Here is a 27433-nt window from a genome sequence, read left to right as displayed (position 1 = left end):
TTCCTCCAACTATTGGTCAAGTAAAGCATGCCCGACCAAAACCTTAACTCTGAATCCTCTGATGCCACTTCATACCCCTTATCTTATACAGTTTGTCAGTGCACCGTTTACTGAGGGTTTTTGAAGAGTGACAAATACCTGAAGAGATGACATGGTGAGCATCAAATGTGAAATGTTTTTTTTTTTTTTCATTTAGGGAACTACATTAGAAGAGCTGGGGTGGTGAAAAGTCAATTGTCAAAGGACATCAGCAAGGAGGCAGTGTCTTTAGATTTCTTTCTAGAAGAAAGAACCTTGGCAAAGCAGTGCTAACGTGTGCACGGTAGACACTGACAACACACACCTGTGAGATAATATACGGCAAAGAAGTGATTTATAATGCTCTGTATTTTATATAATACATACACAACACATGTTATATAAGCACTTTGAGCTGCATCGTTTTGTATGAAAGGTGCTATACAAATAAAGTGTATTATTATTATATACTTTATATAATACATAGAAGAGGATGAAAAGTGAATAGGTATTAACATGTCAATGGTGGATGATGAATGATTAGAGGTTCAATATTTAAATGTAGCCTAGGGCCTACAATCGGAACATGAGGAAATACACAAACAAATCAACTGAATCCATATCAGTCCACTGTTTTACGTTTCCCTTTTTACATATATTAAAATGAAGCATGACGTTACACAGTGTATTGAACCTTGACCCTAATTTAGTTATTGTAAGCATGTTTCACAGGTGTATTGTCCTGTTAACAATGATAACAATGTTGACATACCTATTCTTTGACTGAAATATATATATATATATAACCCTATATAGCGATACACTTTATCCTACTTTTAATGAATATGCTACCTAATTTTTGTTTTTTTCACACCCGGACAGTATGAGCACATGGTATTTTTGTCATTGTGATAGAATGTGGTGGGGCATGAAGAGGACCTAAAATGATTAATGGAATTCTATGTACAACTTAAGAAATGTCGCATACCTAACAGGCCTCAAGAAGTCCATTTTTGCAGTCTTGGTTCCACTAGATGGTAGCAATGAGTTGACAAAATCACATTTAACAATAATTAACAATAATTTTGACCAGGCAATTACAAATACTTTGACTTCAAAGAACAAGGAATACATTAGTCTACATGAAGTTTTTTTTATATACAGGTGTTATAGCCTATTGTTAGAAGAACTTCAAACATAAAAATACCTTTAGAGAATTGTTTTTTTTCATTAAGTAATGAGCAGATTAAATATATTGATGTTCCCTGTAATATGACTCTTATGGCAATGCGACATAATTGATCTGTAGATTTTGAAATTAAAAGAAAAATGAATATGCATTGTTTAATTTTAAATTGAAAGTGGTGGATCAAGCCAATATTTGTATTTGTCAAAAGTGAACTCTACATTATAGCCTAGGTAAGTTTTGGACTAATCACACAATAGTGTTGCTGAAATTATAAGATTCATATTGCTTAAAACCGTAGGCGGGCGTAGCTTGAACGTGCGTCTTACGTCACGCGGAAGAGGCGTTGCGGGAGGCGTTTCTGTATAGCTCATCATCAGCCCCTGTGTTTAATGTATTTGACGGTTCCCAATGAGATCTGCTACTTAGTAGTACGGAGGGGGGTGTGGACCAGGAATTATCGCAAGTAAGAAACAACATTGCCAGCTTTTCCAGACACGAAACTGTAATAATTACAGAGACATTGTGTAGAAACATTCGTTTGGTTGTGGCAGTACCGACGCTACGGAGACGTGGGGAAGTAGGAGCGCTCGTCTGGGAAGCAACTGAAAAAGTACCGTAACTAGAAGCTCACGCGGTCACAGGTAGCTCCTACGGCTGATATCAAAGTGTATGTCATGCGGTTAGCTCCGGACGGCGATCGATCCGTGTTTCTCTGCTGCTAGTTCTCCGTGGACTGATCACTTCGCTGCCGTATACCAGGGGACAACGGACAGTCATGTCTCGAAGGAAACAGAGCAAGCCCCGGCAGATCAAACGTAAGCCTGAAATTAATAGTTTATTATTCACAGTTCAGCTGCTCATTGAGGACTGCTATCATAAGTCGAAATGGGTTTTTGAGTGTAGTCTTGCTGATTCCATGGCCGCAAAATGTTCAGATAGGTTGTTGGCTGCTGAAAATAATCATTCCTTAAATATGAAGCCCACTCTTTGGGCATCAAGTGTGCGAACCTAGTAACAATCTCCAACTTGCCAACACAAGAGGGTTCTCCTCAATAGGTAGCCTGGTATAGGCTATCATTGTAATGCCAATCATTATATTCATTAGATGTAATATAAGCAGCACATGCCAAATTGTGTTTAACACAAGCTCTAGAGTGACGAAAATAAGCGTCTTGATAAATTAAAGGAATTCCATTCCTCACAACTAACTGTCTGACAATCGTATTTGGTAGCCTACAGTGGCCTAATGGTTTGCGTTCTAACAGTTTGTTAACAGTGTCTTGATGATTATGATGAAAAACATGTTAAATAGATACCGTGCTGCTAAAAAACTTTTGAGGCTGTTCTTGCCATCAAAATTGACCACTGGAAATTGCACTTCGTACTGGAATTCGTGTTCTGAAGTTAAAAAACATTGAAAGGACAGCTTAGAATCTGCTTGCTTTTCTCGTAGAGACTTTGCCAATAGCCAACCTAACTGTGGCCGTGGTTTCCTGTTTAATTCTGTTGTGGAAACGTCACTGTTCTCTGTAAAAGATGATGTGAGAGCAGATAAACAGCGATCCGATCGTAGAGGCGATAAGGATTAAAATTGGATCTTTTTTATTTGTTTTCTGTCTGTGGCTGTACTGTGGCTGGCGTTGCATTTCTCCCCGGTTTTTCAGTTCTGTTTCCAGAGATGGGGCGTCAGATAGCGCGCCCAGCTGATCTTGCTCGCTGATAACCGCTTACAATTGGATCTTTTTTCATCAATCCTTTTAACTCTGTAATGCACAGGCGCCGGTCTAGCTTTTCCTGCCTTGTCTTAAGCTGGTCGACTTCGTCTCTGTGCTTGACAAGTTCTTCCTGTTTATAAAATGTGAGGGTTATCACAGTTCTCTGCTTAGATCTCACAGTTGATATTGTGGTAGAGTAAAAATAATGGGTCTCTCTCTCTTTCTCTCTCTCTCTCAAAAGACCCAGCAGTGCTGAAAAGTCGTTTTGCTCTGGTGCCAGACGCTGTTTCAGTTCTTCATCCAGAGGAGATGATTCGGTGCGATAAGCACAGTAGCAATATCTTGGAGGTTGAATTTGAAAGGGCTGTTCAAAAATAAATATTAATGCGAGTCAAAGGCAGAAAGCGTCTCTTGAAAGGGGAAGAAAAATCGCCCGATAAGGTAACATTAGCATATACATGTACCACAGAGCGTTAAAGGCGGTTTCGAGGTTTGTTTAAAGGGAACTGCGAGGAACAGACGCACCAGTGGGCAGTCACGGCACGACACGGCACAATGACCTGAAGTAGTTTTCCTAATGAAGACGTTAGTCACATCCAGTTATTGGTCATATCCTCTCCACAGCCTCGTTTCGTATTTAGGAGAGTGTTGTAAAAGGCAGATCTACTGCTACATTTGCCGAGTGCCACAAAACCCCAAACAGGTGTCATGTTCACTGATAAGTATCTTCTAAAACTAAGGCGTAGAGTTTGCATAGGACAAATAATGTGACATATAATGAAACGCAGATAGAGACCGTGTACCAGCATCTTTTTTGATTAACTTGTACTTCTGGTTAAATTGTCCACGTCATTTGTCTACACAGTATTGTGGTGTTACACTGGAGGTGTACAGTATATAATCACCTTACAACTTCCAATTTGCTTTTGTTTGCTCGTCAACAATGCTAATGTGCATTCTTTCTGTTGGGCATCCCTGCACTAGTCTGTAATGAAACTCCCAAGCATAATATATTGTATTTCCACAGTGTATAGCATTTTACATGCATCCCCGCAGATGCATGGTTCTGAAAACACACCCTCTGTAAACGTTGATGAAACTAATGAGCTCTGCGGACAACTCTAGACACTGAGAGATAAGAGCCGAGCAGCAGGCTTCTGATGGGTGTCATGGCCCTCTTTGTTATCGGCCCTCTCGCCCGGATGGGTCCGTGGTCACATGGTACACAAGACAGAGTGAGAGACAGATAGGGAGAGAGAGAGAGAGAGAAGGAGGGAGCGAGGATGGTAGAGGGAGAGATAGAGAGAGGGGGGAACAACCCACATTGCTTCTCACCCGTTCTCCCATGATCTCCAAGGCCTCGTCAGACATGTTGACTCTCCGCCATGGTCACGGAGTTCCGTTTTCCGTCACTTATTCAAAAATAACTGAACATTATTGAGCCTTTGTAACGCACTTGCAGAGGGATTACAAGACTCGCCCTACAACTACAGTGTCTGGTTTCATAGAATCCAGTGTGTGTTAGGTGCTATGCACACGAAGTCTAGGGCCTCCGAATCGGATTTACTTTTCACACCAATCGAATCTTTTAATTTCGTAAATACGGAGGCTGGCAACGAGAGATTTGCGTAAACACGGAGGCAGCAGATTGCGGTGAACCGACTGTAGTACATACCTCACGCCTGTGGGTGGCGCCTTAGCGCTTTATTTACACAACTGAAAAAACGTGAAAAACCTAGAAGAAGAGACTCAAAAGCACAAGGTAAAGGAAGCAGCAAACGGATAAACAAATTACACAAGACATTCAAGCTCCAATTAACAACATTACATTATGATGGTTAATAAAATCAGTGGTCAGACTAAAGGATATGCGAAAATTAATTCTTTGAGTAACATGACATGTCTGTCATCCCATCTCCCATGATGCATTGCTCCGAGCATTTTACATACATTTATGAATAAAAAAGCAAATTAAATCGCTGGCCAATTTATATTTGTGGTCATGAAAGTTATGTTACGTCTGAATAAGAAGAATTAGATCAAGATAGGGGGCTAATCAAAAATCAGAAGACTGGGTTAATGTTAGTGAATTCGAGGCCCACCATGAGTGAGATTTTGAGGGAGAACAAGTTATTTATATACTGGTTGGAGATGGCGGAAGAGATCACGTGGGGCAGTGACGTCATCAGGTTGCGTGAAACCGTGCAGACGAACACCAGCCCCCGTACCGATTCAAATCTACTCACTTTCTACCCCGGTCTGCGATCGTTGCAGAAACGAGGTGCGGATAGAGAGTGTTCGTATGGATGATAGGGCTATCTGTATTAGCTATCCGTATCAGTTTGACAAACTAGGCTCCATGTAAACGACACTTTAGAGGAAATATTTGTGTGCGTCTTTGTGCGTCACTCTCCCAGTGGTGAAGATGGCAGGAACAGATAAGCCATCCGTCCCCGATGAAGAGATTAGGTGGTGGCCCGGTGGGGCTGGAACCCAGGGCTTATATATTTATATTTATATATTATTTTGTCTGTTGAGATGGAGGAAGGTGATAGCAGAGCCACAGTGATCTCTTCCTCTGATAAGGGGTAGCGTAGCGTGAGACAGATGCAGGCGATTGGAACGGATTCTGCATTATAATTACATTTGGCTGCTGCATTCTCATCTTTGTCATGTTTGTGGTGGTGCTAGTGTTGTTGTTGTTGTTGTTGTTGTTGTTGTTGTCAATGTTGTTTGTGACTGGCTGAGTGTAGCTGCCGATACGTGAATGAGAGAGAAAGAGAGTGAAGACAGTGAGGAAAGAGAGGAAGAGGAGAGAAAAAGTGTATGAGAGAGAAAGAGAGAGACGGGGTGAGGAAGGGAGGGAGACAGAGAGAGAGAGAGAAAGAAAGGAGGGAAGAGAGATAAGAGTAGAATAGGATGGCAGAGCTGATAAAAGGAATAGGGGGCAGAGGCAGGCATACAGAAATGGCAGATGGATGTATTCGGAGTCTAAAAGCAGCTCCCACACTGAGATGGTGAGGCCAGATAAGCATGCATTCAGATGGAGGCAGATACCAGCCCTGGCTGATGCTGGGAGATAGCGTGCTGCAGCACCCTGCCACGCTGACATCATCCAGACGTCCTTGAGGTCACCGTGAATTATTCAGCCGGCCTGTGTGTCAGCTGACACTGGTAGGGTTAAGGGTCAGAGTTCACATGGTGGGGGTGCAGAGAGAACCAAGGTTGACCTCTGCAGGGTCAGGTGGTTTGAAGAGGTGCTTTGCACTCTTAAGACGTGAAGGGACTGTGTTTTTTTGTACTTTGAAGTACTTTTCTTTCTTCTTTTTTTTCTGGTAACCTTGAGTTTGATGATAATCGAGTTCCTGTTTCCTCCTCATCTCGGTGTCTTCCTTTGCATCATTGACTTTAATGAGAACTGAACTAAAAAAAAGACAAAAGCCAGGTCAGACAGTCACTCCACTGGGGAAATGAGCTTTTTCACTCCACATTGGAAGTTTGAAAGGTTTTTAAAAAAAACATTCTCACATAGTGAGACTGTCTTTAAGTTGTCTCTCCCTCACTTGCCCCCCCCCCCCCTCTCTCTCTCTCTCTCTCTTGCTCTGTAGTGCCTTGGTGGCTTTTGCCTGTGCGTTTTTCCTTCTTTGTTCTGCTTTTAGCTCGATGTGAACTTTTGATAAGCCCCGGGGCCCCGATCTCCAACGCAGATAAAGATCGCCAAGTCTGATAAGAGTTGTTATCAGCACGCAGCAGGCAGGAGCTCTGACTCCACTACAATAACAAAGGCCCACGCAGGAGCACCAGTCTGGGTCCCGAGCCCCGGCAATCAGTTCCACCCTTAATGTGATTAATGTTGTTGTATAATTAGATGATAGGTGTGAATGCGTTTCCCTAAACCCCCCACACCAACCAACCCCACGACTAACCCACCCACAGACACTGACGCTTTTGGGCTTTTTCCTTGCCTTTTCTGCTCTTCTCCGCCCCTCCACATGTGTGTGAGTGTGTGTGTGTGTGTGTGTGTGTGTGTGTGTGTGTGTTTGCCTCCTCCTAACAACCATTGTAGTCGATTAATTTAATTAAACCTAATACCACATATTACTCACTGTAGATTTTTGAGGGAGATATCACTGAGATGGTGGGAATTATGATTATTTTTATAAAAATGTTCCCCTGATGATAATCTGTTTAGAGCTGGGGTGGTGAAAGTGGGGTAAGGCGGGGGGGATAATAAAATAAATAAATAAGTAAAAATCCTGAACACACGTAGGCTTGTGCAGAAGGAAATGAGAAAAGATGCTAGTCAGCAGAGTGCTCGCACTGGTGATCTGTTCGCAGATATCTGATTGGGCGACTGATGCAACAGTGCTCATTAGTGCAAGTTGACGTGTCACATGCACGCACACAGGCATGCACATACAGAGACATACACACACACACACACATTTGCATGCACACACACACACACACTTTAGTGCAAGTTGACATGTCACACACACACACACACACACACACACACAAACACACACATATGTTAGTATAGTATAAGTTGACATACACATACACACACACACACACACGCACACAGGAGCACTTATCACACAGACACCACTGAAGGCCAATTTTGCCACACATGAGGTAGCTGATGACTATTGGCTCACCCTAGGTCAGGTTGTTTTTGACACGAATCACACAATGCATGTGACCCATAGTCTTTAGTGTGTGCCTGACACAGGTCACATGTAAACCTTTGTGTGTGTCAAACTTGACAGGGTAAAGTTATATATGGCTTAATAAAGGTTTCCATGTTTCTTATTTGACAGAGGGACACACATAGGAACATAGCTTTGAGAATAGAAACAAACCCATAATGATGGTAACTCCTTCACATAAGGGAACATACCTTTGAGTATAGAAACATACTCATAATGAAGGTAACCCCTTGCTGTATGAACTGACTTTTCAGGTGTATCCTAACCTTTGTCATCATAGTGACTTTTTTCTCGTCGTATTGTTACTGGTACCACATTGTGTGAGATACTTGCGAAGCACAAGCTGTCCGCAGACATCTATATCAGAGACGATCAGAGATTTAGCCAGCATTAGTGTATAGGAATCATGTGCCGGTGTTGACTGAATAAAGTGATTAAGTTTGCTAATTATCTAGAGACATTGACTACCCATCATTCTGCCTATCAGATTGAAAATGGCAGAGGAAAACACTTGTCACCTCAGCAGTCTTTCTGTAATTGCCACATCGATATGTGTTTTATTGTGCTGATTTGATGAAGTGAGTGTTACTTAATTGTTTCTAAGCTAATTTAACTGAGTGAAAATGATAGGCCTTAGTATGGATGAAAGTTACTGATGTAAAGTGATTGGCTCATTCCTCTGTTGACTTAAGTGCTGATTGGATAAACGCGTTGAGGCATTGTGTCTGATTGGACAACCGGTCCCGGGAGGTGGGGGGGTTGAGTGTGGCTCGGCTGCCAGAGGAACGGAAAGGAAAGGCAGGGCTGATGAGTTATTCGAGTGAGTTATTGCGCTTTCCTGTTTGGTGTTCTCAGCCTGTTGTGGGGGATGAATTATGAGGTTGCGCTCGCCTGAACGTTCTCACCTCAGCACGACAAGCGCCTCAGCATGATGGGCAGTCGCGTTAAGGGACCAATAACAATGTTCAGTTCACACTTGAGGATTTTTTTTTATGACTTCTGAGAAATTTGCATGAACAGTGGAGTGTGAAGGTCTTGTTATGTCTTTTGTGTGTGTGTGTGTGTGTGTGTGTGTTTGTGTGTGTGTGTGTGTGTGTGTGTTTGTGTGTGTGTGAGTGTATGAGTGTGTGTGTGTGAGTGTGTGCGTGTGTGTTTCTGTCTGGAGTTACTAGAGCTGCTGATATGTTTTTTTTAAGCCTCAAACAAATCAGAAACCCTCTAATCCTTTTCATGTACAGTGTTTCCGAGAAAACTGCATAATGTAAAAAAAAAGTAGAAAGTAAGTTTGTCAGTAGAAATATTTGGTGTTAATTGTTAACCATGACAGGGAAGCAGCTTCTGTGTACAAACCATGGAACATTACTCTTGCTGGTTATGAAGACCTGAGTTAAATTAATAAATGTTAAAATACTATATCGGAGACAACTTGAAACAAATGTATTGTATGGCTAAATAAAATAAAATTTAATTGAATTAAAGTGAATTATATTTCATGTCACAGTGCAAATTTTATCTTATACCTCACAGACATACAGTACAAGCTTCACTTTCATCTGTGAGGCCCATGGTCGTTAACTTAATGGTTGTTAACTTAAGTGCTGGTTTATGGTAATAAACAGTGTGTAATAAACTGCCTGTAACAGTCTGAAGGTATGGCTTGTATGAAAGATGGCTTTTAAGATAAATCTAAATCTGACACTCCATCAGCACATCCTTTGTGTTGTGCTAAATGCTGTTTGTTCTGTTGAGTAAAGATGGCCTCCTTTATCTGAGTTTGTGAGCTGTGAAGTAAGCTGGCCTCAAACCTTATGTAAGCCATGTTGAGTGGACTGGCCTCTTTACCAGTTTTAGCCATGGGAAGTTAGGAGGGGCTGGGAGGGGCTGAGGCCTTTCTTTAAGTTTACACTACAACATAAACATTATTAATTACCTGTAATATGAAAAAATCCTATGTTCTTCAATGATTATGATCGGTATGGTGTAGATTTCAATAATAGAACTCAGATGTGGAAAGATAATTCTAGGTTCTTTGTGCTATTTCATGCGGTTGTGGCACAATTTATTGCACAAATAAAAAAATTCAAACATCATGTTTTGCCACGAGCATTTTCTCATGAAATTAAACCGATTACATTCTACACTGCTTATAACTGCTTAACAGTCTTTTTATAACTAGTAGTGTAATAACATTGCCAATGGTGTTTATAAGCGTCAATGCTTTATATCCGTAATACATGGACACATTATGAGTTCTATGTGTCTGCAACATAACTACGCTATATGTTTGAAGAACCTTCTGAGTGGTAGTGGTGTGAGCTAGTGTGAGTTATGAAATCTTCTAAGGGAGAGGGACAGGGTTTCTTTTCTAGCTGGAGCTTTGACCTCTGTGCTCGCTTGCTAACATTAGCATAAGGCCGGCGTTTCCTAGCGATAGCTCAGAGAGGGCGAAGTGTCTCTCTGGCAGGCAGTAGCTGCCTGGTCACCCGGGCCACAGGCTCAGGGTCAGTGTGCAGGACTGTTATGACATGCCGACCCCCCGTCAGTGTTTGCGATAAGGAGTCGCATACACTCCTACAGCTGAGCACTGTTCTGGGGTGTTGGGGGAAAAAAACACAGAGGCTTGGACAAACAATCTCTGGACTGACCTGGTTTTATAGCCGGCGGCGGGAACGAACAAATGAATGAGGGAAAGAGAAAGAGAGGGAGGGAGAGAGACAGAGAGAGGGAGGGAGCGAGGGAAAGGCAACCCACTCCTCACACACCTTCAACCTGTTACTAAGATAACAGACCCATGCGGAAGTACTTTTATTTATAGTGCAGGCATCACAAGCATGAGGTGGCTTCAGTTCCTATGACCTGGTAAAATGACACGCGCACCAGAAGCGGACACTCAGACACATATTCACATGCGCACACACTCACATGCAGCCTCATGGATGTGGACTCTGAACTGCTGGACCAGTTTTTGTCATATCTCTCTGTTATATCTCACACACACACACACACTCAGACACATACACACACACACACTTGCATTCACAAACACACACATAAACACACATATACGTATAAGTGTACATTTTACATATAACACACACACACACATACTTCCCAGCCAGACATTTTAGGAATAGAAAGAGCTGCAGATGCTCCACCCTCTCTGCCTGGCATTGATATGTACAGTATGAGTCATAGTGGCTAGAATTTTGTTAGTGTGTGTGTGTGTGTGTGTGTGTGTGTGTGTGTGTGTGTGTGTGTGTGTGTGTGTGTGTGTGTGTGTGTGTGATTTGAGCCTAGGGTTTGCTCTGCGCTTGTGTAAACCTTGAGAGTTTGTATTCAGTTGCTGATAAGAGACCTGTCAATAAGGCCTGTGTGGAGGAAGAGGGCAGAAGTGGGGTTGGGGTGGGGATGGGGGTGGGGGTCGAGAGAGCAAGAGAAACAGAGGGAGTTGGTGTGGGGAGGGCTAGGGTACAAGTGGGCTGATCTTCAGGGTACAGTGGGTTGGGATGGATTGAGTTTAATAGCATGTCTGTTTGATGGATTGTAATGAGCACTTAGAAATGAACTTGCACTAGCAATGAGATATTTTTTGGAGTGCTTGAGCTGGCTTTACATTCTGATGGCTATCACAAAAAATAGGGGCTCCGATTAAATGTCTCTGGGGCTTTCTTTGAGTCTGAAATTAGCATCTTATATTTCAGCAAAATAACAGTCTGACATACAGTACTTGTCAAGTTAACACGAAATCTGAAATCTGTGAGGTCAGTGATAGAGTGTGAGTTCAGTGATAGAAATCTGTGAAAATACGTCAGCCACCCCTATTTCCACGAAACACAGCAAAAAAAAAAAACACGTACAAGTGTATTGTTACATTTGCAAGGCAAGGCAAGGCTTAATGCTGAAACATCGTTGACTAGTAGAACTGTTAGTGTAGTGAGCCGCGCAGTGCGAAACCCAGCAGTCTCTCACTCGAACTGTGCAGCGTACAGAAGACGTGAAAGATGCTCAAAATCCATGATACTCACAGATTAAATTTAAGATTTGACAGATATAGTTTAAGTGTCAGTTTGTTAGGAAATTTCCAAGAGGACCGGCATCCCAACCTGCCTGTCACTTTGTGTTTACATTGAAGAAAGGGACTGAAATTCTGCTGTGTATGGTTTTGGTAGAAATGAGCAAAACATGCTTCCAGCACTTGATGCATATTTAAATTGCGTTCCCTGTCTTGCAAATGGCAAATGTAAGAAACATTTGTTTGTGTTGCTGTTTGAGCTATTCAAATATTTACTTTTACACAAATGTAATCCGTGGTGTAGCTTCATTACTACAGTGTAGATGGTGGAGTTTGTTTTTTTGATTTGATGTCAGAGACTGTCAAAAGTGTTAACTGCTCATCTGATGACCCACCCCTCTCAGAGCAGTGCAAGGCTTCTATTGGCTGGAAACTGTCCTTATCTTTGCGTGACAGTTGTAAGGAGACAGTGTGGAAATCTAGTAACAATTGGCATGAGTGCTGGGGATGTTCCATGCGGTAGGATGCACACAGGTCCAACTCCTAACTTTTGTCCTGGAAGACTTAATAATGATAAGAAACAGTGACTAATGAGCATGAATCACTTTTTCACTGCAATTTCTTTCCCTTGTTGTCTGCTTTCATTTAACAGTTTTTTTTCTTTCTGTCTTTGCTTTAGTTTGTTTCTGTTTTTTCCCCTTCCATTTGCCATGCCCTTTTTCTGTCAGTCACTCAGTTAGTCTGTCTTCATTTCTATCTACTCCTCCATCTTCTTCTCTCTTCTCTCTCCACTCTTCCCTATTCCCTCTCTCTCTCTTCCATTCCCTCTCTCTATTTTCTCTCTCAGTGTTCCACTCTGCCTTATTTCCCCTACTATCTCTGTCCCCCTTCTCCATCGCCCCCCCCCACCCCCCCCCACCCCCTTGACTCCACAATCCCATTCGCTCCCCCTTCTCTCTCTCTTTCTCTTTCTCTCACTCTCTCTTTCTCTCTTTTCTCTGTCTCCAGTCAGACCTCTAGCCTCAGTGAACCAGGTCTTGGCGGTATGATAATGTGGAAAGTTGAACTGGCCCCATTACAGCTGGGCTGATGGCAGCGGCGATAAGGCCCTTGATAATGGCTGCAGATAGCGCTGACACAGCGGTCCAATAGCCAGCCCTCTCTCTCTCTCCCTCTCTCCCTCTCTCTCTTCGCCATTATCATTCCAGCCTCACCGATGGGCTCCCAGCTCACTATCTCCTCTCCATTTCCACTCCTGCGACAGATAAGAATGGAAATACTGACTTCATAGCTGACTGATTAAAGTGTCTGCCTTTCTTGATAATACACAGATAAATTATGTTTTTTTCTCCCTCCCTCTCTCTCTCTCTCTCTCTCTGTCTCTATCTTTTTCTCTCTCTCTCACTCCCTCTCCCACTATCTAGAAAGGGGGGAGGGGGGGGGGTGATGGGGGGTGAGGAGGGTGTATGGTGGTGTTGGGGGGGTGGCGATGGAGAGAGAAAAACCTCTCCGTTAATTTCTCTTTCTTTTGTAGGTTTATTTGAGAGGGAGTGAGAGAGGGGTAAGGAGGAGAGAGAGTGAGAGATAGAGGCAGAGGCAGAGAGAGGGAGGGAGGCAGAGAGAGAGAGTTAGAGATAGAGAGAGGGAGAGGGAGGGAGAGAGTGAGAGATAGAGGGAGGGAATGTGAGAGAGATTGGGAGGGAAGACAGCGGCAGAGCCATTATTGAGAAAGTTGGAATGAGGCAGATAGCTGGAGTGTTAAACTGTTCCCCCTAACATTTGCCAGTCACAAGTGCTAGGCCTGCTTAACTGCATATATAAACACTGCTCCCTACCTCCCTCCCTCTCTCTCTCTCTCTCTCTCTCTCTCTCTCTTCCTCTCACTTTCTCTCTCTTCCTCTCACACACACACAGACACACACACAAATATACGTGGGCATGATATGTTGTAATCTATTAAGAAATACCATCTGCATTGAATAAGGTCGTATCCCTGACAACCGGGGCCTGCAGTGTCCGCCTGACCTCCGCGTTCCCACGGCGACCACAGGAAGTGAAGTGAAGCGGAGCGTGGGCTGGCCTATCTCACGGGCCAGTGCCGCACACCCCTCTGCCTTGCTGGCTTTTCCAGGTGACGTTTTTATCGCTGATGCCTGCAGCCAGATACCACACTGATCTCACTGCAGATCCCCCCTTCTCTCTCTCCCTCTCTCTCTCTCTCTCTCTCTTTCTGTCTCTGTCTCTGTCTATCTCTGTCCTGAGTCCTATCTCTGTCTATCTCTCTCCACCTCTGTCTATCTCTGTCCTGGGTCGTTTCCATTGCTGTGGGTCATCTTCCTGGATCACGCTCTGCTGATGATGTCATGCCAGTTAGTGTCAAGGCTTACTTTGGGCAACCACAGAAAGCACCAACGTGTCTCTCAGTCGTCGTAACTTCACACTCGACCGCACCGCTATGGGGCAACCAGGCGCTTATTGACGATGACTGGGGTCGCCGAAACGTTATAAATAATTTGCGATATTCTTCCTCCTGCCAGTCATCTTAACTCACCATGAAATTTGGTGGGCGTCCAGGAAGCCCAAGCCCCTCCCATGTATGTATTAGTAGCACCTCCTCTTAGCTTTTAGTTCCACCACAGGATGTGTCGATGGCAGAGAGTGTGCCAATGAAAATACTGTGCATTGTGAACGCAATAACGCACTCACTGTGTACATACAGACTTCTCTAATCTCTCTTAGCTTCGTCTATTAAGATAAACAAAGGACAGAAGTCATTGTACTGTGGACATAGGTTTTGAGTGAGTCAGGGGATATATATTTTTGATAGGACACTGAGGAGAGGAAGTGGGTCAGTTGTGTGGCTCTTGTTGGATCTTTGGGCGTTTGGCTCGTAAGAGGCTGGCATTATTGTGTGTCGAGTTTTGTTTGGAGGGAGTTTGCGTTTTGAAGAGTGTTGTGCGGGTATTGTGTTGCTGTGAGCTTCACGTTGCATTGAGAGGACTGAGGTGTAGTGTGTTGGAGCTAGTCATTGTGTTTTGCTTTGAGCCTAGTGGTGTTGGCTGTTTGTGTGTGTGTGCGCGTTTGTGCGTTTGTGCGTTTGTGCGTTTGTGCGTGTGTGTGTGTGTTATGTCTTCACCACTGTCCTCATGTCTGTCAGAGTGCTGACTCTGAAACAGCGTGCTGTTGTTCAGGCCACACTCACTGACCTTGATAGATTAAGAAGCGTTTGTTTGTTACTTGTGAGTGTGTGTGGGTGCGTCAGTGTGTGAGACAGAATTGATGTGTGTGTGTATGTGTTTGAAGGGTATTTTTTGTCTCTTCTCTGTTTTCAAAGTATTATTTCTTTTCCAGTTTGTTCTCCTAGGGTAAGCTTTAGATAGGTCTAAATGTGCATTAACAGGTTAACCTATATGTTCCTATATGTTCTTACACCAACAGCCCTAAACGCTCATATGCTCCCAGTTGTATTTATATATATTCGTATGGAAATGCAGAAAGGTGTATAGTACACACACACACACACACACACACACACGCACACACAAACGCGTTCTTTCTGTCACACTCTCACTCTTAACCACAGCTATTTTAACTGTAGTTCTCCATCTGAATTATTAACAGTAACGCCAGGGTAAAATGTGTACATAAGCTTAATTTGATACCAAAACGAAGACTTTCACTTTTAAGGGTAGAACACCTTGTCTCTCTCTCTTTTTCTCTTTCTCAATCTTTCTGTCTCTCTCCCTCTCTCTCTCCGTCACCCCCTTTTTGCTTCAGTTAGGCCACAAAAAATGAGAAGAATAAGAAAGAAAAAAAGGAAAAAAAGAAACGAAACTGCGATAAAAAGCTTTGATAAGAGAATGACTGTGTTGTGTAGGAGTTGATATCAATGTTATCTATCTCTCTTTTTCTCTCTCCGAGCCCTTCTGTTGTTTTTCATGCCTTATCTCGCCCCACCAAAATGCCAGGAACAAAAAAGGGAAAAAAGAAAGAAGAAATTACCGTCCGGATTATTCATGGGGGCCGCTGATAAAATGTTGACACGAAAAATTAAGCAGAATATATGAGGAGGTGTTCCTTTCTATTCTTTTTTTTTCCTGTGGCCAGTTGTTTTTCAGGATTATTTTTCATCGGGGAAGGGATGGGAGGGGGGGACTTAGGCTGCACACGAGGCAATAGTGCTTAGCATTTTTTCTCTTTATATTTCTCTCTCTCTCTCTCTCTCTTTTTCATTCTTTTTCTTTCTCTCTCTCTCTCTTCCTCTGTCTTGACAAGTGGATGGATCATGTTTAACCACTTATTCTCTCTCTCTCTCTCTCTCTCCCTCTCTCTCTCTTTCTCCCTCTCTACTTGTCTTCTCCCTTTAGTGCTAACGTTGTCTGTTATTTCTCTCCTTTTCTCTTCCCCGCTCTGTGTCTTATGCTCTTTCTCTCTCTGACTTACAGTAAGAAATAGACGGTTTTCATTATTTAATACCTTCTCCCCTCTCTCAGTCTGTCAGGCTTCGATCCTTCAGTCTCTCCCCCTCTTCTCTCTACCCCTGGTGCAGACGTTAGTTGCCCCCACCTGCCCACGCCTGCCCCCTCTCAGCCTTGCCGGGCGCTGGTTGGCTCAGATAAGGGTGACCCCAGGCTGACACGAGCGGAGGGGCCCGCTCTGCCACAGATGGGTCTGTGCTTGCCGTTGCCGCTGACGACAGACCCAGACCCGGGGTTGCGGCAGACAGTGGCGTCTGAGCCCAGCCGTGGGCCTGTCTGGCACCGGCACTCCTCTCCCTCTCCCCACAATGGACAGGAAGCGGCCCGCTTGACCCTGCTTTGCATGTTAATGGCTAATTGCAGCTGGCCTAATTCAGCGACGGCCGCGCCGTAGCGGGACTTGGGTCTTCTTTCTTTTTCCCCTCCCTCTTTCTCGGTCACCCTTTCCCCCTTCTCTTCCTCTTTCTTTCCCTCCTTCCTGCTCGCTGTTGCTACCTTTTCTCGTTCTCTTTTTTATTCCTCTCGTTCTCCCACTCCCATTCTCTTTACTCTCTTGCTTCTCTGTTTTTCTTCTTCTTTCTCTTTCTCTAACTGTTTCTGCTCTCTCTTTCTGGAGGGCAGGAGTGTATGGGGTAAAACCCTGGGGCTGTTATCTGTGGGGCAGGTGAGAGGTTGCCTCTTGTTCAGCTTCTCTCTGGAGAGGCACAGGGCTCCCTCCCTCCCTCCCTTCCTGCTCCCTCCCTCCCTGCTCCCTCCGTTTTTACTACCTGATGTTTCTCCTGCACGCTTATTTAGAGTGCGCAGTTATGACAAGATAAGATAACGGCATGTCATAAGACAAATGAATTATTATTTCAAGATAATCCGGTTACATTAAAAAGAAAAACAAAATAGATAGAAAGGCCTAGTGCTTTGTTTGAGTGAGGGCTGAATGTGTTCAGCAGAAGCCTTGAACATAAGATGAGTTTCACTTTATCCTTAAGTCCTTAAGGGAAGCACTCGGTTTCTCCGTTTCCATCTCTCTCTCTCTCTCTCTCTCTCTCTCTCTCTCTCTCTCTCTCTCTCTCTCTCTCTCTCTCTCTCTCTCTCTCTCTCTCTATCTCTCTCTCTTTCTTTTTTTCTATCTCTCACTGTCTTTCTCTCTCTCTCGTCCCTCTATCTTGATGGTGTGGTGTGTCTGGCATAGACAGTAGTCTCTCTTGTGTAGACTCCTTGTGTTTCACACTTGACCCTGGTTTTAGCGGAGGTCACCTGCCTCTCCATCTACATGCCCTGCTGCTGGGTCATGTTTCCTCAAATCACTCTGGTTTGGGATATCTAAGTGTGTGTGTGTGTGTGTGTGTGTTGTGCGTAAATGAGCTTTAAAAAACTGTGTGTTTGTGTGCTATGTGTGTACTTTGCATGCCGCAGGTGAATGCTTGTCCCCAGTGTTTTATTGGGCGGAAACAGTTGAGCAGATGTGTGCATGTTTGTGTGTGTATATGGATGTGTATATATACAGTATGTGTGTGTATGTATGTACATATATGTATATGTGTGTTTGTTGTGTATGTATGTTTGTATGTATGTATGTTTGTGTGTGTGTGTGTGAGAGAGAGAGAGAGCGCAAGAAAGAAAGAGCGAACACACAGAGAGGGAAAGAGAGAGGATGGAAGTTACTGAAAGTGGGGAGCTGGACGTTACCACGTTCCTCATTTATCCTCAAACACTCCTCATCCTTGTCTTTCTCTCTCACCTCCTATCCCCAAACCTTGCTCTGTCTCTCTCCTTTGCCTCACCCTCTTAACGCTCCTCTCTTCTCTCACTTGTGTCATGTAGTACTTCCCTGCATCTCCGTCTTTTTTTTTTCCTCAAACACTGCTCTCTCCTTCTGCTTTCTCTTCCCTTGTCTCCCTTTTCTTCACCCTCTCTTCATGTTCCGGTGCTCTAGTCACCATGGAAATGATGTCAACCGCAGAACCGAGCTTAAAAAGAGGAATATTCTAAAGCTTTAACTGCCTATTAACCTTTCCTCACCCCAACCTCCATCGCTGTCTTTATCATCACTCTCTCTTACTTTAGTTCTCTGTCTCTCTCTCTCTCTATCGCTCGCGCTCTCTCTCTCTCTCTCTCTCCCTCTATCTCTCTCGCTGTCTCCCTCTCACACACACGTCCTCTGAGATGTAAATTTGAAAAAAAAGCTTTATTGACATCCCTTATAAGCAGTATTAGAAAAATCTGGGAATTTCAGGCAGATATCAACAGAACCGATCACACTCTAGTGCTGTCTGTCTTTTTGAGCATTTAGATGGGTGAGATAGCAAAAGTAGGAACTGAGTAGAAAATATACCCAGATGCATATAGAGCAGTATTGTGCCCTTTATGAATTAGCCATGTCATGTCTTAGCCATTAGCTCACACACTGCTTTACTTCCTTGATTGCTGAGCCTTAAGCACACTGTATTGGATGACCTGTGTGACATTGAGAGCCGCTATGCCATGTTAGTGCTAACAGTGCAAGTAAAACACCCTGTCTCCCCGAGAGAGATCTGAGGTGCAGCAGTGTTCAAGACCCCCCCCACCCCCCCCCGTTCTTTCTGTCATTTTTTTCAACCTGCTTATAACATCGTCATTGTCATCACCTTCAAACACACACCACCACCACAAAAACAAATGTACACATATTCAATCAGTCAAACACGCACATACCACACAAAAAGCACATTTATTTATCTTCCACATGACATTTACCCTTTTCTCTTTGTGTACTCTCTCTCTCTCTCTCTCTCTCCCTCTCTCTCTCCCCCTCTATCTTCCTGTCTAAGTATTAGTATTAGAGGCAGCAGTGTCCCCCGAAGTAAAACAATCTGCTGTAATCTATCAGTGTGTTATCGGGCCTATCTGCGCGCGGAGAGAGGCAGTCGGGGGCCGTGGCGCCGCTCTCCTGCACTGATAAAGTTTCAGAGTTCAGGCATGATGAATGTTAAGAAACTGCACCCTCCTTACAGGAGATGTGGCCGCTACTTGGCAGCCCGGGGGGGGGGGGGGGGGTTCTCTGGAATACACCCATGTGTTTATACACACACACACACACACAAACACACACACTTACAGACATCCTCGCACACACACACACACACACACACACACACACATTCACTGGACACACATAATTGTTGTGTTTTCACCACCAGTAACCTGTGAGTTATACACCCATGTGTTCACACATACACACACACACACACACTTACAGACATACTCACACGCAAGCACCCACACACACACACACACACACACTCACACACACTCATACATTTACTGAACACATTATCGTTGTGTGTTCATCACTGGTAACCTGTGAGGTATGGCTGAAAACAGCGCTGGCTTTTGAAGTGAGAGTAAGAAAGGTTCCTCTGCTTCCACCGTGTTCTCAGTCTTTGTGTCCCTCTTTGTCTAAGCCCTAATCCTTTAGCTCAACCTGCCCCTCTGGAGTTCCTTCTATCTTTCTTTTTATTTTTTCCCCCGACTGTTAGATCTCTTTATTCCTGCACTCCAACTCTCACGCACCCACAATTTCTTTATTAAGTTCTCTCACCCTTCTCTCTTTCCATTGCTTTACTCTCTCTCTCTCTCTCTCTCTCTCTTACTCTTTCATTCTCTTGTTCCATCTCTCTCTCTCTATCCCTTTTTTTCTCTCTGTCCAATTTTGTCCCATCTTTTAAACCAGGCCAATCTCCACTTTCAGCTGCTCTTTGACATCTTAGAAGAAGCTCTTGAGTGACCCGGATCATGCTGGAACAGGCTGTGCTCATAGATGAGAATGAGAATGATGAAGAAGAAGATTATGATGATGATGATGATGATGATGACTATCCTCCCTTTGATCTCATGATCTCTCCAGAACCTCCAGAACACCCCCCCCCCCCCCCCCCCCACCCCATCTTAGATCTCTCTGTCCGACTGCAGAGGCTCATCAGCCCTTGTCATCTCTAAGTCACAGAGTCATGCCTCAAAGTCCCCTGATGACGATGCAGTAGATAAGAGAAGGGGAGGAAAAAAACGCGAACAGCACAAATGGCTGATAAAGCATTACGCAGGCTGACAGATATTAACTGCTGTGAGTTCAAATATTGCTCTTTTTCTCAACCGGACTAATCTGGGCAGATAGACAAGAAGAATTTTGACACGTGCGCATGTGTGTGTGTGTGTGTGTGTTTTTTTTTTTAAACCCACCCACCCAACAACTGACGTCATTCAAACCTACTTTTGAAGGCCTCTGTCTCTGCCTATATATTGTGACTCTCTCCATCCCCATAACCGTAGAAAAAGAGTTAACAAGAGGGAAGAGAAGAGGACATTGTGAGACTTTGTTAAAAGGAGATTAGAAGGAGAAAGAGCGTTGCGATCGTCGGCAGGGTTCATGGGCGTATAATGGCGGTTAATGTGGAGGCTGGCGCTGGCGTCTTTGTTCAGGGCAAGCATGGCGAGCGTCTAATAGAATCAGATAGGACGACGATTCCTGGGCCTGAGGGACGTTGGTGCTGCTGATGGGTTTGGAGTGTGTGTGTGTGTGTGTGTGTGTGTGTGTGTGTGTGTTGAGGGTTGGGGGGGTGTAACACACCACACCACACACTCATCAAGCCAGGCTGCACTCATCAAGGGAAGCCCGGGTGCTCCAAAGGAATAATTTGTCAATAATTGGCCGTGTCAGTCTCGTTAGACGTTTGATAGCACCACGTTTCTTTCTTTCTCCCTCTCTCTCTCTCGCTTCCGTTCGTTCGGGGGCCGGCCCGGCGAATATCTTCAGTGGAAACGGCAGGCAGCCAATGGCAGTTGATCCGGGCCACAGATAGCGCCATTAAGCGCTTTAGAAGTATTTTAGCTGAATTCACACAAAGCAAAAATAGATAAATAAATAATGAAATGGAGAAAAGTGGAACATCAACTGTCAGGGAAGTGATACGAACCATGAAAAAAAATCATTTGGGAGGGCAAAAGATAAAAGATTATCCCCCACTCTTTCTTTCTTTTCTTGCCCTGTCGTCTTATTGCCTTCTCAGCCATCGCTGCAGTTAATTCGCTTACACAAGCAATAGTGTGTTCTCTCTGAGTGTGTGTGTGTGTTTTTTGAAACTTGGCCTTATGGCCTTCCTTATGGATGCTTACCCTTGCAGTTTCCTAATATGTTTGAGACTTTTTTTATTTTTTTTTAAGAAAAACATTGTTGTGTTTCTGTGTGTGTGTGTGTAGCTCTGTTCACATCTCTCAGTGCGGTATGGCATCTATTATCCCCTCCTGAAAAGGGCCTTGGAATGTGTGTTTGGAGGTAGTCTGGATTTGTTTATCTGTGAAATATCACAGAGTGAATGACCTTCATCAGATTCTCAAAATTCTTGATTACCGTCACATTCCAAAAGATCTGCTGCTGGCCCATTGGTTGCAGCAAGAGGTTTGTTGTCGGAGGCCCTCACATCGTTGCAATAGATAACAACACACACACTTGTACACGCAAATGCATACACACATACACAAACACACACAGACACACACACACACACACACACACACACACACACACACACACACACACACACACACACACACATACACTCAAGCATATACGAATGCTTATAGACACAAATGCACACGCGAGCATAAACACAAACACAAACACAAACACAAACATATACTAATGTCTACAAATACATACATATATACAAACACACATACATACATGCATACATACAGAGCCCCCCCCCCACACACACACACACACACACACATGCACCTGCACACACTCTCACATAGTTTTTTATTGTTGTAACTGAGAATGCTCCACTTTCATGAGGCTTTTCTGCTCTACCCTCTGTGATACGCATCTCTCTGATAATACACAACTGACATTTGTGTGTTCCTCTCCTGCCTAAAAGCAGTTCTGCATTGTGTGAGCTCACAGTGGCGATAAAGTCTGCATTTCTCGCATCCCTTCCTCCTGCACTTGTAAGACGGCTCAGGATGGCCTGGGCTCTTTAAAGCTCAGGGATGGGGAGAGGGCAGGTGGAGGTGAGGCGGGCAGGGAAATCCCCCCCCCCCCCCCCCGCCCCTTCTGCATTGTTTAGGGAAGGTGTCTCCTGTGCGTATCGTATCTTCATCGCGCCGTGCCACACCGCACCGGATCGCGCTCAGATGGCCCGAGATAGTGTCTGCCAGTGGCCCCCTGCTCCTGTTTGCCCTCTCGCTGTGCGTACACGCCATGACCTTTCAGTCAACTGCTGGGAGTTTGCATGCCTCCATTGCTCTTTCCTTCTCATGCAAATAGCAGCCGAGAGACCAGAGAGAGAGAGAGAGACAGAGAGACAGAGAGACACAGAGACAGAGAGACAGAGAGAGCCTGGCCCTGCAGAGGAGGTAGGGCCTGGTTTTGGTGTGTTTTGGGGCGGAGGATTGTGTGTGGATTCCAAAGTGGTTCTGTGCCTGAAGGTTTGGCCCCCAGAACGGGAACCTCACACCTCAGCGTCTGGGCACCATTTACATCATTACAGTAGAGGTCTGTTCATGAATAAAGCCCAAGTTGAATAGAATTGCTCAGTTTTAGAGCCTAGAAGCAATTATGGATGTGCAGTTGTAGCATGTAGCATCCGGTCAGCAATGCTACACCCTCATTGGGGAAATATCACACTCTATTAAATTCACAAGACTGACGATCATTTCACCTGTTTCACCTATTCGTTGATACTGGTGGCCAGCTTTCTCTTCTACAGTACATGGGGAGTCTTTTAGGGGTGTTGCTGTGTGTGCCTTGGACATGCTTTAAGTCTACTCCTCCAGCTCATTAGGGATAGAAATGTAGCTTGACATTAACATCCCTCAGTAATGTCTTTCTGTTATACTTTGTGCCTTTTTTATGGGACCACAGTATGTGTCTAAATTAATTGTATTCCTTTCCTTTTCTTGCTTTTAACAAAACAGAACAACATATCCAAGGTGAAGGTACAACCACTGCATAGTATAGCCTCAAATAAGAAGCACACACCACAACACCAGTTCATACAGTGTAACACACAAGCATAGTGTGTTTGTAGAAGTCACTGTGCCCACATCACAGTGTGCACACACATTACAGTGTGTTCAGTTTCAACTTGCCACGCTCTTACATTTGCCTGTGCCTGTGCCTACAGCTGACATGTCAAAGGAGTAGTGGCTCTAGGCACTAACTGTCGTTTTTTTTTATAACTCTAGTTTTGAACAAGAGTGAAAGTGAGCGTCACCCTATTCTACCCTGGTGTCCCCTCTTCAGCTTGACCATGTTCATACCTCCAGGCTTCAGCTGCCAGCAATGCCTGCCGAGGAGAGGGAGAGCGAGAGAGATGGAGGAGAGAGAGAGAGAGAGATGGAGGGGAGAGAGAAGAAAGGGAGAGAGATGGAGGGGAGAGAGATGGAGGGGAGAGAGATGGAGGGGAGAGAGATAGAGGGGAGAGAGATAGAGGGGAGAGAGATAGAGGGGAGAGAGAGATGGAGGGGAGGGAGGGAGAGGGAGGGAGAGGGAGGGGAGAGAGAAGAAAGGGAGAGAGATGGAGGGGAGAGAGATGGAGGGGAGAGAGATAGAGGGGAGAGAGATAGAGGGGAGAGAGAGATGGAGGGGAGGGAGGGAGAGGGAGGGAGAGGGAGAGAGAGATGGAGGGGAGGGAGGGAGAGGGCGAAAGGAACAAAGATAAGGCAAGGGACACAGAGAGAGGTGAGGGGGGCTTAGAGAGAAACAGTGACAGAGACAGAGACAGAAAGCTAGAGAGAGAGAGAGAGAGAGATATAGACACAGAGAGATGTGAGTATGATGAGGAAGCGGAGGTTTTCACTAGCACTTCAGAAGACTCTGTACCCTCTGACCCCCCCCCCCCCCCCCCCCCCCCCTCCCTTCTCATAAGAACAAACGTTATAAAAAGGCAGCAAAAAAAGCACAGTGGCTTTAAAAACAACACATCTAATGGCCTCCTGCATTTATAATTCATCTGAATGACAGCACTTGGCTGCAGAGGGGTGGAAAGGAGAGAACAGGGAGGTGGTGGTGGAGGAGGAGGAGGGGGAGGGCACACTAATATTCTCTTTCCTCTCAAAGTGCCTCTCAAAGAAAAAGAGAATGTAGGGAAAAAAGAGAAGCGAGACATCTATCGCTCTCATCCCCTCTGCTTTTATTTCCCCTCCGCTCGTCTTAAATTTCCATTATTCACGACCAAAAGCCAAGCCAAGCCTATTCACACCACACTCTGACACTGCTGCCACCTCCCCCCTCCCCTCCACACCCCACTCCCCACTCCACCCAGTCCTTTCCTGACACACACACACACACACACACACACACACACACTTCAACCAAACACCATTATTAATCATCCCCTATCAGTCCTTCACATCTCCCTGCTATTTGCTGTTTAATCACTAAAATAATATCAAGAGAGGGGGGTAGAGGGCCCGTTGCCATGGTGACCAAATGGAAAAGGTCAGGGTGAGTTTATCTTATCAGCGATAGAGAATGGTTACTAATTACAGATAGGTACTACCAGCGCTGAGTCCACTGGGCCCTGCCTTAAAACACTATCAGCAATCCACACCGGCCAGATATTAAAATTATCTACAGTCATCCACATAGACACACCTCTCTCTCTCTCTCTCTCTTTCTCTCTCTCTCTCTCTCTCTCTCTCTCTCTGGTACAGGGGCACTACATAGAGGACCAGACAAGACAGGAGCCCTTGTACCACCTTACAACTACTGACACACACGCAGTCATTAAAAATCAGACACACACACACACACAAACAAACAAACAAACACAAACACACACACACACACACCAATCTCATTTAAGCAAAACTAAATCATTGTGGATAATGACAAAATAAAGACACATCGAGTTAGTGTAGGTTCTAATGCTCCCTTAGTTAATGACTGAACAACCCGACTCAGGAAGGTAAACAAATAGGCTCAGGCTGAGGTCTTAAGAGAAGGAAAGCCAGCGAGGGCCAGTGCTGGGGCTCCTGTCTGAGCAAACCGCTGTTGTTAGATAATGAGTTGCCTTTATTAAACGCAACCAAACCAAACACTCTTAGTTAATGACAAACTTGTCTTAATTAGAATACTGTGGGCTATGTAGATAACAGGCCCTAATTAATGGTGTTGGCTTGTGTGTGTACGTGCATGGGCACATGTAAATGAGCATGTTTGTTTTTCGAGTCAAGAGATGCATTCATTATGTGTTTGTGTGTGTGTGTGTGTGTGTGTTGGTTGGTAGCGTGGTTATAGGGTCTTTAGATTTGTCTGTGTGTGTGTGTTTGTATATGGTCTGTGCATTTGTTGATAGTTTTAAGTGATGTATGTATGATGGATAAGGGACTGTGTATGTTTTTGTGTGATGTGATGGTTTCATGAAATATATGTTTGATTGATCAGAGATTGGATAGTGTGTGTGTGTGTATGTGTGTGTGTGTGTGTGTGTGCGTGTGTGTGTGTGTGTGTGTGTGTGTGTGTGTGTGTGTGTGTGTGCTAGGGCTGGGCGATATGGAAAAAAACATATATCACGATATGGATTATTTTATATCACGATAGCGATATATATCACGATATGCCCTCTTGCTTTACTGGATAGGGGTGTACTTAAAAGTGTGATCCATCACGACCTGTACCACAATTACGCAGATTGTACTGAACGTTTCCATTGAATCTTTAAATAGTAAGATTAAAACAAAGTGCATGACATTTAGTCCAGTGCTTGTGACTTTTAGTGGTTCTTTAATGTAGGCCTACTTTCAGAAGATAAATCAAGTTTAATTTAATTAAAAAAAATTCTTTTCAATGTTTGTTCATATGCTATAGCAATAATGATGAGCAAAACATTTTCTTATATGGCCACGTATAAAAATAAGAAAATTAAGAAGTTGGCCATTACACATACGCCCCATTGACCGCTTCAGCCCGTTGGTGCAACAGTGAAGATGGTCCTGTAAACAAACGCAAGTAAACGATGGAGCTGCGTTTTATCTGGATAAAAAGCATATTAGCGTTTACATTTCCCAACCAATTTCATTTTTATCTTCAAGGGTTTATGATCTACGTGGAGTACCAAAAAAAACCTCCATGCTACTTAGAATCTAGATTGTTAAGCTATAAACGCCAAAGACATATACACATATGCTATGTCTATGATAATCGCTGCTAGATGTTCTTGTTCTTGTGCTCCCACAGCTCCTTCACTTTTGAAATACTGAAAAGAAATCTAAACTAACGAAATAGTGCATCTTAAACTACAACTATTTGACCATCATTGAGAAAAATGGAACAGAATCTGCTAATAAATGGCTACACTTGTATTATACTCGTATTATACGGCTCTCCAAAATGTTCAAAAAAGTTCCGTTGATTTGAATGGGCCACCCCAGCATTTGCACGTCTGTAATGTCTTGATTTTCACTGCTGCAATAAAGTAATGACGCTGTCATTAGCAATGGGTGTCGATGCCCAATTGTATAACAGCGGCTGTGGTAACAGTTGTAGCTTCCTGCAGCGCGTCCATTATTCATTTTTTTTTTAAACCAGAATTAAATTTCGCGGGCTCTCACCGTCAATCATGTCGCAAGCGTATGATGCAAAGCAGCGTAATGTAAAGCGGTGTCGTGTCGCAAAACCACGTTCTCTAAAATGTATCTTAATATTCTTTTTTTACAGTTGTATAAACTTAGAGTTTGCATAATAAGAAAAGCAAAATGTTATATTAGGATGTGAAATTATATTAAAATGTATATTAGCTGTAATAGTGAAAAAATAAGTTTATCACGATAGAAACGATAGAGGAGAAAGGTCACGATAGACACGTTTCTATCGTCCTCACGATATATATCGTCATATCGCCCAGCCCTAGTGTGTGCTATGATTATTAGCATGTTTGTAGACTTTACTGTTCTTGGGGATCATGTATGTGTATGTATGAGATGCTTTCATGAGATGTGTGTGTGTGTGTGTGAAAGATAAGAGATTGTGTGTGAATGTGTGTGTGTGTGTGTGTGTGTGTGTGTGTGTGTGAGACTGAAGTGAGCTTGTGTTTTCCTGCTCTCTTCCATTTGTCATCTCTGACATTTGGCTGTAGTCTCTCTATCTCGCCATCATCTGAAAAGAACACATTTTTCCCATCAGAAGTCCCGCAGTGGCTTTTGCGTTCGAGGGGTGGTGATACTTCCTTTCGCAGCCACCATCTGCCAGCGCATCTTTCCTGGGCTGCGTTCCTTCAATTTCTCTCCCCCTCTCTTCCCCTCTCCCCCCCATCTCTCTCTCTTTCTCTCTCTCT

At 44.1% G+C, this 27433-nt stretch overlaps 1 protein-coding gene across 1 annotated transcript in view; it reads left to right on the top strand.

Moving 5' to 3' along the window:
- Positions 1-1982: 1982 nt before the first annotated feature.
- The window catches only part of zfpm1 (zinc finger protein, FOG family member 1), a gene marked incomplete at both ends in the record, with an annotated part of 83536 nt that continues 58085 nt past the window's right edge, over positions 1983-27433 (top strand). Inside the window, one exon of the mRNA XM_080841599.1 lies at positions 1983-2022. Within this exon, the coding sequence (XP_080697725.1) occupies positions 1983-2022 (40 nt within the window). The remainder of the gene's footprint in view (positions 2023-27433) is intronic.

Source organism: Sprattus sprattus (genome assembly GCF_963457725.1).
Source record: "Sprattus sprattus genome assembly, chromosome: 7".
Taxonomy (NCBI): Eukaryota; Metazoa; Chordata; class Actinopteri; order Clupeiformes; family Clupeidae; genus Sprattus; species Sprattus sprattus.
This window is presented reverse-complemented; position numbering and strand designations above follow the sequence as displayed.